The sequence below is a fragment of the Chinchilla lanigera genome, unplaced genomic scaffold (assembly GCF_000276665.1).
Source record: "Chinchilla lanigera isolate Chin_1 unplaced genomic scaffold, ChiLan1.0 scaffold00054, whole genome shotgun sequence".
NCBI classification, from domain to species: Eukaryota; Metazoa; Chordata; class Mammalia; order Rodentia; family Chinchillidae; genus Chinchilla; species Chinchilla lanigera.
Genome location: NW_004955455.1, coordinates 8,149,558 through 8,159,102, shown reverse-complemented (window position 1 = coordinate 8,159,102; position 9,545 = coordinate 8,149,558). Strand labels below are relative to the sequence as shown.

Here is a 9,545-nt window from a genome sequence, read left to right as displayed (position 1 = left end):
TCAAAGGTCCAGAACCGGACGGGGCGGGGCGGGGCGGGGGGCGGAGGGGCGGGGCCGCAGAGCTCCGGGCTGGCAGGCGGGGCCAGCCCTGCACTTGGGAGTGTGTGCGTCAGTCTGCTGCCTCCAAGCAAGCCACTGCACTGCTGGCTGCAGAGCACAGGCCTCACCATGAAGCTGGCCCTCCTGCCCTGGGTCCTGCTGTTGCTGGCGACAGTCCCCGGCCCTGGGCCCAGGCCCACAGCAGGTATGTCCCCATCCTGCCCTTCTGTCCTCTTGTCTATATGTCCATCTGTCTGATCAGCTAGGCCCTGGGCAGACACCCCTCTGGGCTCAGCCTGTGTCCATCTGTCAGGCCATCTGTGGCTTGCAGGGAGCTGTGGGAAGAAAGTCTGAGGCCATGGGGTCAAGGGGCCTTCAGCAGGGGCAGGAAGTCTGGGCTGAGCCCTCCCCACACCCACTGGGAGCTGGGAGGCCTTTACTGCCTGGGGGGGATGCAAGGTAGACCAGCAGAGACTTTGGGCTACACCCCAAGCTCCAATGGAGAGGGTGACTGCATACAAGCAGCCCCCATACCCAAGCCCATCCCTAGGCGGGATAATGGGTCCTCTTCAGGGTGGGACTGAACTCTAAAAAAAGATCTAGCAGAAGGCCTGAACTCCAGAGCTGAGACCCTGGCCCCAGGCTGAGCTGGGCATCACCAACGCAGTCTCCCTTCTCCCATCTTGCAGGGAAATGTCACCACCATCCTCCTGCCCCTTTGATTTTACTTTTTTTTTGTTGCTGTTGTCTGAGACAGGGTCTCACTATGCAATTCTCGCTTGAGCTCACTTTGTAGCCCAGGCTGGTCTCCAACTCACAATGATTCTCCTGCCTCAGTCTCCCATGAGCTGGGATGACAGGCCTGTGGGCCACCACGCCCAGCACTTTGATTTTACTTAACTGGCATTTCCAAGCCTCTTCCCTGCAGCCCTTGAGCCGTCACAACCTTGGCCAATAAATATTTATTGCCCTTCTTAAGTGCCAGGCACTGCACTTAGTGAAGTAGGCCCATAGGAGTGTCTCAGACCCAGGCCTGGGGCCAGGTGGGATGTGTCTGAATGCTCAAACCCTGCTCCTGTCTCCACCCTCCAGCCCCATAGGGACAGATATCCTGAAAACAGGCTGTACCACAGGTCCCCACGGCCCTTGTGAGAATCCTTGGGCCTGATGTCCACAGCTCTCTGTGGCAGACTTCGGGCTACCCTTTCCTCCTTGCTGGGATCCCTGCTGCAAATGCCACCCCCCGCCCAAAAGAACGAAACATCAAGCCTGGCATGGTGGTGCACCTCTATAATTCCAGCTGAGGCAGCAGGTCTACAAGTTCAAGTTCAGCCTGAGCAGCTCAGACCCTGTCAGGAAGGAAGGAAGGGAAGGAAGGACAGAGGGAGACAAAGGGCTTTGAATATAGCTCAGTGAAATTCCCAGTGATAAAACAAAAACAAAACAAAACAAAAAAAGGGACATTCTTGGCATCCCCCTAAAAGTGAGGCTCTGTGGGATTCAATTGTTGCCCCCTGGGAGAGTAAGATGGGTCAACCTCCACAGGGCACCATTCTTCCCAAGATGTTGAATGGGACACTTAGCCAACACCTAAGCTACAGAATTTGGTGGCTAAGGGTCCGTCCAATCCTGGGGGCAACTCCTAGGTTGGCAGCTTGAACGAGTCAGGCATTTCCCCTTGTCTTACTACATTCTAGCCAAGCACTAGGTTGATTATCTTTGTGAAGATGGACCACAGCCTCTTCCCGCCGTGTCTGTGTGGCGGCCAGGGCAAACCCAGCCAGTGTTCTCCTGGGAAAGCATCCCTCTGAAGGACGTGGGGACCAGAGATGGGCCCTGCCCATGGGGTGGCCGCCCAGCACACTTCTGGGCCAGGTGCTCAGGGCTGTCTTCTCCAGATGCTCAACACAGCTGCTCTCTGCGCTGTGGGGACCAGAACGGGACCTGCTCCTGCCACCCGACCTGCTTAGGCCTCGGCTCCTGCTGTTCAGACTTCCGTGACTTCTGCCTGGAGGTCTCGCCCTCCTCAGGCTCCATGATGGGCGGGAAGGACTTCGTGGTGCGGCATTTCAAGTGGTTCCAACCCACAGAAGGCGTGATCTGCAGGTGGGCGGCCTGAGGGGCTGGACTGCCTGGGTCCCCACACTCCCGGCACTCCCAGCTGCGTGCATGAAAGGGCCCTGGACCTTCTGGCTGGATGGGTGGAGGCTCAACACCAAGGACGGGCAGGAGGGCACAATGACAGCCAGCTAGGCGCGTCCCCTGCAGAAAAGTCGGAAGACTCAGGCTTTGCAAGAGTCAGCTCACACCAGCTCGGCCACTCCTGCCCCCTCCGTACCCACAGGTTTAAGGAGAGCATTCAGATCCTCGGCTACGTGGACTCCTTGGGGCAAGTGCATTGCGTGTCACCCCTGCTCTATGAGACTGGCCGCATCCCCTTCACCATCTCAATGGACAATGGCCGCTCCTTCCTTCGTGCAGGCACCTGGCTGGCTGGTGAGCCCCCGCCTGGCCAAGCCAGTTCAGGCTGTGGGCTCCAGACTCCACCTTCCGTGGGCCCTTGTTCCCACCCAAAGTCTGACCCCATGGGGACTTTCCCCAGTGCTAATCTATGCACACAGAGACCTGGTCCACCCACCTGCTCCTCCAGCAGAACCAGTCCCTTGGGTGGGAGCCTCCCCGGCTCATTCCCAACCCCCTCCCTGAAGTCCCGGCCCAGAGGGAGTGCCGGCTGCAGGGGTCCCAAAGCCAGGTGGGCTGCTGCTTGCTGCTCAGCTCTCCCAGGCCGGGGCCCTACTTCTCCCAGCCTTGGTATCCTTTTCTCCCTGGGGCTTTGGTAAAGCCCATAGTCCACCTGTTCAGATAATGCTTTGTCCTTGGGAGGCCCCTGGAACCTCAGGGCCCCCATCGCCTGGTACCCGGGCCTTCACTCACCCCTCACCTGTCCCTGCCTAGCACACCCTAACAAAGTGTCACAGTCAGAGAAGAGCCAACTGGTGAACGAGACCCGCTGGCAGTACTACGGCACCCCAGGCACCACCACAGGGAACCTCAGTCTCACCTGGGACACCACAGTGCTGCCCACGCAGACCGTCGCCATCGAGCTGTGGGGCTACGACGAGACAGGTGAGGCCGGCCCTGCCCTGGTAGAAGCATCAGGAGGTTTGGACTCCGAGAGATGAGAGAAAGAACGCTGGGTGTGCGAGGAGGGCAGGGTAGGGGTGGCAGCTTCCAGACAGAGAGGGAATGAAGAAAATTCCAGGCAGGAACTGGGGCGAGGAATGTGCAGCTAGCTAGGGGGAGAACAGCAGGAGTTCTCTAAGGCTGAGTGAGGGGAGGGGCATGGAGAGATGCCTGGCTGCTGGGGGCCCCACGTCCTGCAGGCAGTTTGGACGCCTTAGGCCTTGGATAGGAGGTTTGTGCTGGAGGACTGAGGTGGTCACCCAAGCCAGGAGGTTGAGATGGCTTGGTGCTGGCATAGCAGACTTGTGCACTTCCTCTAGTCTGTTGATCCACCTTCTGTCCATCTGCCAGGCTGCTCCTTGCTAGAGACGGGGGCCAGGCCTGTCTCCTGCTCCAGGGGTCCTCAGAGAGTCCGGAACTTACCAAGGCCTTCTCTCCCTCAGGGACGCCATACTCAGGGAACTGGACAGCAAAGTGGTCATATCTGTACTCGCTGGCCACCAACGCCCCCAACTCTGGCTTTTTTACTTTCACCCCCAAACCTGCACTTGCCACCCACCAGAGATGGAGAGTGGGTGCGCTGCGGATCACCTCCAGCAGACACTACCAAGGGGAGAAGTAAGGGCCACGGCGCAGAGGGTGGGCTGGGGGCTGTCTGTGCTTGCTAGAGACGCCCCGGGCCAGGGGTAGCCGACGACGGGGCTGTGTGGCATGGCCCAGCCCTTAGCTACTGCATCATCACCACCGCAGGGATGTGCTGGCAATCTGGACCAATGAGCATGCGCTGGCCTGGCACCTGGGTGATGACTTCCGCAATGACTCAGTGAGCTGGGCCCGTGCACAGTGCCTGGACTGGGAGAAGGTGGAGGACCAGCTGCCCGACTTCCTAAAGGAGCTGCCTGACTGCCCCTGCAACCTGGTCCAGGCCCGGGCCGACACTGGCCGCTTCTTTGTAAGCCCCTGACTCCATTAAGGCCTAGGAAGGGGGGAGGGGCGGAAGAGGGGCAGCCTCCCCCACTGAGGCAGACAAAAGCCTTCAGGAGGTGAGGGTTGGGGTCTAAGGTCCCCGGCAGGGTTGGTTCCCAGGGAAGGAGGAGGGGATGTAGCACTCAAGTGACAGCCACTGGCCACTCTGCAGACAGACTACGGCTGTGACACTGAGCAGAACAACACTTGCACCTACCACCCGGGGGCCGTGCACTGTGTACGCTCTGTGCAGGCCAGGTGAGCCTCTGGACTGGGGTCAGGAAAGAGGGCAGAGGCCAGGATGGGCTGCAGCAGCGCTGACTTGTCCTCACCCCCAGCCCCAGGTACGCCTCAGGCCAGCAGTGCTGCTACAGGGAAGACGGCTCACAGCTCCTGACCACCGACTCCATTGGCGGCAGCACGCCCGACCGCGGTCACGACTGGGGCGCACCTCCATACCGCACGCCACCCCGTGTGCCCACCTTGTCCCACTGGCTCTATGATGTCATCAGCTTCTACTACTGCTGCCTCTGGGCACCTGAGTGCTCCCGATACATGCGGCGGCGGCCTTCCAGTGACTGCCGCACCTACCGTCCCCCACGCCTGGGTGGGTACCGGCCCCAGGGAGGGTCAGATGCGGCCCAGTGTGGGGGAACCACTACCTGACCCTCCACTCTCACCCTAGCTTCTGTCTTCGGGGATCCCCACTTCGTCACCTTCGACCACACCAACTTCACGTTCAATGGGCGCGGCGAGTACGTGCTGTTGGAGGGGGAGGCGGACGGGAAGGACCTGAGGGTTCAGGCAAGGGCGGAGCCTGCGACGATGAACAGTGGTGAGGCTGAGGCCCTGTGGGTGCTGGGTGCCCGGGGTCATCTGGGGTAGGAGGCAGGAGCCAAGGTGACCTATTCTGCACCACCCACTCCCATCAGGCACCCGGGCCCGGGGCACGGGGCTGACGGCAGTGGTCGTACAGGAGGACAACTCAGACGTGGTGGAGGTGCGGCTGGCCAGCGGGTCTGGGGTCCTGGAAGTGCTGCTGAATTCTGAGGTGCTCAGCTTTGCCGAGCAGAGCTGGATGGACCTGAAGGGTGAGTGACAAGCCCCGGGCAGGGTTGGGAGATGCCCAGGGGACTAGTCCCTGGCACAGCATGGCTGGGCAGCTGAATCAGGGCCCTAGCTTGACGTCTGATCTTAATACCTTCACAACTCCAGAGATGCCCATGTCACACCCGCAGGACCTGCTCAGAGCTGTGAGGAACCAGGACCGTGGGATGGGTCCTTGCTACAGCCCAGAGGAGCCCAGGGGCCATCAGACGGCATAGCTCCACTCCTGGGCTGTGCTCCCTTGTCCCATCCATAAAATCCACTGCAGGGAAGCCAGCCCTGCAGGACTGAGGGTGCAGCTTGGAAGTGGTGGCCAGGAGTGGCAGTTTCGGGGTCTGAACCCCTTGCTATGGCTTGCTACCTCAGGGGACTGAGTGAATGAAATGGTTCCAGGAGGCATTGGCAGCTGAATGTGCAGGAACCCGCAGGAAGGGCAGAGGCCTCGGCATCAGGATTCTCGGCAGAGTCTGGGCATCTTGGATCCATCTGGGGTCCCAGTGAAAGCACAGGCAGGGTGGGGTGGAGGTGGGAGAAGGTCGGCATTAACAGGTTGGCCCTGGGGATGCCCTTCCTTCTCCCCAGCCTGCTCTTGGAGCAGCACCAGAGGTTGGGGGACACCAAGGAGATGCCCCTGACCCACCTCCACCTGTGTCCAGGCTTGTTCCTGTCGGCAGCTGGTGAGGAAAAAGTATCCATCATGTTGTCATCGGGGGCTGGCCTGGAGGTCAGCGTACAGGGCCCTTTCCTGAGTGTGGCTGTCCTGCTGCCTGAGAAGTTCCAGAACCACACGCGTGGCCTCCTTGGGACCCTGAATAACAACCCTGCTGATGATTTCACCCTGCGAAGTGGGCAAGTCCTGCCCCCGAATGCCAGTGCCCAGGAGTTGTTCCGGTTTGGGGCTGAATGTGAGTGACCCCCTGGAGTATGCTGGCCAGAGTGGGGGGAGCACCACTGGGAGGAGGCCTGTGGATCACGGGGAGCCCCTAGACCCTTGTCCACTGCTCAGGGCTGTGTCCGCCCGCGTCTGTTGTCTGTCTTCCCAGGGGCCGTGCACAATAGCTCCACCCTGTTCACATATGACTCCTGGTTGCTGGTCGACAACTTCCTGTACCAACCCAAGCACGACCCCAGCTTCAAGCCCCTCCTCTCCAATGAGATTGTCCTCAGCCCTGAGCAGGCAGAAGAGGTAGCTAAGATGTGCGGGGATGACCATTTCTGCAAGTTCGATGTGGCGGCCACTGGGAGCCTGAGCGTGGGCAATGCCACACGGGTGGCCCACCAGACGTACCGCGAGCGCCTACAGAGTCTGCAGCCTGGTGAGGGGGGAGGGGATGGGCACCTTGCAGGGGGACAGGGTGCCCCGGGGCTGGCCAATGGCATGCAGCGGCCAGCAGCTCAGGCTGGTCGTCTGTGCTCTGCCCCCATCCCAGTGGTGTCCTGTGGCTGGCTGGCGGCCCCTTCCAACGGGCACAAGGAAGATTTCAAGTACCTGATGGGCTCCACCATCCGCTTCCACTGCAATAGTGGCTACAGCTTGGCCGGGGCAGAGACCAGCACCTGCCAGGCTGACGGCACTTGGTCCGCACCCACCCCGCAATGCCAGTTAGGTGAGGATGCCCCTTCCCCACGCCCTCTCTTGCCCCTGCGTGCCGGCATGGCAGACAGACCCTCAGCACCTTTGTCCTCTCACCAGGACGGAGCTACACAGTGCTGCTGAGCATCGTCTTCGGAGGCCTGGCAGTGGTGACGCTGGTCGCTGTCATCTACATGCTGCTGCGCCGTAGCAGGAAGAGCAACAGGTGAGACCCCGTCTGGGTGGAGGGCCCCCCACCCCGCGCCCCGTGGATCCCCCAGTCAGTGTGCCTCTTCAGCCCTCTTGGGACCCTGGGGCAGCCGCTGGTTACCACGCCTGCTGCAAAATGCGTCTCTGTTTCAGGACCCTGTGGAGTTCGCATCCCTGAGACCAGAGCACACTTGGGCGGCAACACAGGCTCACGTCAGGGCCAGGACCCAGCCTCCCAGGAGAAGGCTGTAGACTCCCAGTCACATGCGTGCCGAGGCTGTGCTTCCGGATCCCTAGGACTGGGCACCCCAGAGCTGGGTTTTAATTCCTGTGGACCCAAGACCCAGTGCCCGATCTCAGTGCCCAGTCTCATCTCAGCCCTGAGACACGATACTTGCACCTTGCTTTGTTCCCTATATTCCTTAAGGTTATGTAAGTCCTTAAACCTGAGACTTCATACTCTGGAATAATAGCTGTGTTCCTGAGCCCTAAGGCATCAGAAACTCACACTCCATACCTCACACCCTGTAGCTTGGTGGCAGCGACCCTGACCCCTGACAGACTGAGACACTGCTCCCCTCCATCCTGTGGGTGCCCCCATGCCAAGGTGCCTTGGTTCCCGCACCTCCCGCCCAGCCTGAGACCCCAGCTGGGCTCAGCCCCAGGGCAAAGAAAAGCCTTATGACCCCCAGAGGAGCAAGGGCCGCCGTGATGGAAGGAGACACGTTCTGTGCTCCAAGCTTATATTTCTACCTCTTCTGGCATGTTGCTTGGTAACACCCCTGCCCGTGTGTATGAGGAGAAGACAAGATTCGTGTGTCCTTTCCTGGTGTCCTGGCTGTCCTTCTGTACCTCTCTTTGGAGAATCACCCACCCCGTGCCAGGGTCTGAGTCCTGCCTGCTTCATTTCTCTTGATCCCCTGTCACCAGTAACACCCTGAGCCCCAGCTGCATGCGGGGGCTGCACTTATAATCTCAGCATTCTGGGAGAGGTCGAGGCAGGAGGGAGAGCCCAACAGGAGGATCATGAGGTCAAGCCAAGTCTGGGCAATTTAGTGACTTAATGAGATCCTATCTCAAAATAAAAATTACAAAAGGACTGCGGATATAGCTCAAAATGCTGGGTTCAGGCCCCAGTCGTGAAGAAAAAAAAAATTTAAAAAAAAGAAACAGTGACCCCTAGTGGGGCAAGGATGAAGGACGATGTCTGCAAAGGGCTGGGTACAAGGGACCGCGTGGGGTGCTGGAGCTGGGCAGGGACAGACAACCTAGCCAGGCCTGCCCTCTCCAACCGAGGTGCCTGCCCTCTCCCCTGCCCTGCAGCGAGCAGGCACAGCCTGGCCTGGGCCTTCAACCCTGCCCCTGGCACTGCTCTACGAAAGGCAGCTCCTTGGCTGGGAGTCACCGCTAGCCGGGCCACGCCTAAGTCCTCAAGTGAGCGGGGCCCATGTTCTTTAGCTCAGGATGTGCAGAAGCGAGGCACAGAACAGGCCTCGTGCCTCTGCTGCTCCCCTGGGCAGCTCCTTACCCACCCCCTCTGGGACCAGCTATGACAGGAATGCCATGGAGCACAGACCAGGAGCCTCTGGGAGACAAGCAGGGCCTCCCTTGTGGGGAGAGTCGCTGAATGAGAGCCGAGCAGGGTCGCACAGGGTAGGATAGGGTCACACTTGCATTTGAGATACTGATGGAGATGAGGGGCGCAGTGGTGCATGCCTGTAATCCCAGCACTCGGGAGGCTGAGGCAGGAGGATCGTTGTGAGTTCAAGACCAGCCTGGGCTACAAAGTGAGCTCAAGGACAGCCTGAACTGCATAGGGAGACCCTGTCTCAAAAAGAAAAGAAGAAGGAGGAGGAAGAGGAGGGAGAAGAAGAAGAGGAGGAAAAGGAGGAAGAAGAGTAGGAAGAGGTGGTGGAGGAGGAGGAGAAGAGAAGGAGGAAGAGGAGGTGGTGGTAGAGAAGAGGAGGAAAAAGAGAAGAAAAGAAGGAGAAGAGAAGGAGAAGAAGAAGAAGAAGAAAGTAAACCTAGATGGGGACTTGAGCAGAAGCCTCAGTGTGAGCTGCAGTGCTGGGCGTGGCCATACAGGGGCAGCATTGGGCAGGGACAGTGAATGGAGATTGCGCCTCTCCCTGGGAGAGAAGTCGGCCTCCTTCCTGCAGCTGGGCAGGCAGGCTTGGCCGTAACTGCAGCCAGGGTTCATGCCAGCGCACCCCTCCTTACCCGGGAGGGCCCCTAGGTCGCAGCCCAGTCTCTGCATTCTCAGGGTGCACATGCTGCCCTGCACTGACCTGGCACAACTTGCCCAGCTGGGTCACAGGGTCCAGACCCTACCCCCAGCCTTGCCCTTAGGGGAGGGTCCCAGGGAGCGGGAGGAGAGGTGGGCCAGGGTCCGCAGGGCTGCTGGAGGAGGTGTGTGATGGGGCGCCTGTGAGGAAGAAGCCGACAGAAGTTGGGAGGATAGGAGCAC

At 60.0% G+C, this 9,545-nt stretch overlaps 1 protein-coding gene across 1 annotated transcript; it reads left to right on the top strand.

Annotated features, from left to right (window-relative positions):
• Positions 1-84: 84 nt before the first annotated feature.
• On the top strand, positions 85-7,904 carry Susd2 (sushi domain containing 2). Its single transcript, XM_005396406.2, has 15 exons — positions 85-244; positions 1,938-2,145; positions 2,384-2,535; positions 2,995-3,165; positions 3,666-3,840; positions 3,973-4,174; positions 4,361-4,446; positions 4,527-4,795; positions 4,874-5,023; positions 5,121-5,279; positions 5,952-6,200; positions 6,339-6,611; positions 6,726-6,902; positions 6,989-7,094; positions 7,232-7,904. Exons 1-15 carry the CDS (start codon positions 169-171, stop codon positions 7,254-7,256), a joined length of 2,478 nt encoding a protein of 825 aa, XP_005396463.1. The 5' UTR covers positions 85-168; the 3' UTR covers positions 7,257-7,904.
• The last annotated feature ends 1,641 nt before the right edge of the window (positions 7,905-9,545 follow it).

Bases quoted from the DNA above. Each gene is read 5' to 3' on its own strand.
- Susd2 (XM_005396406.2), top strand. From the start codon at position 169: ATGAAGCTGGCCCTCCTGCCCTGGGTCCTGCTGTTGCTGGCGACAGTC. The intron at 5,024-5,120 runs GTGAGGCTGAGG...CACTCCCATCAG, and splicing joins GCCTGCGACGATGAACAGTG to GCACCCGGGCCCGGGGCACG. The intron at 5,280-5,951 runs GTGAGTGACAAG...ACCTGTGTCCAG, and splicing joins GAGCTGGATGGACCTGAAGG to GCTTGTTCCTGTCGGCAGCT.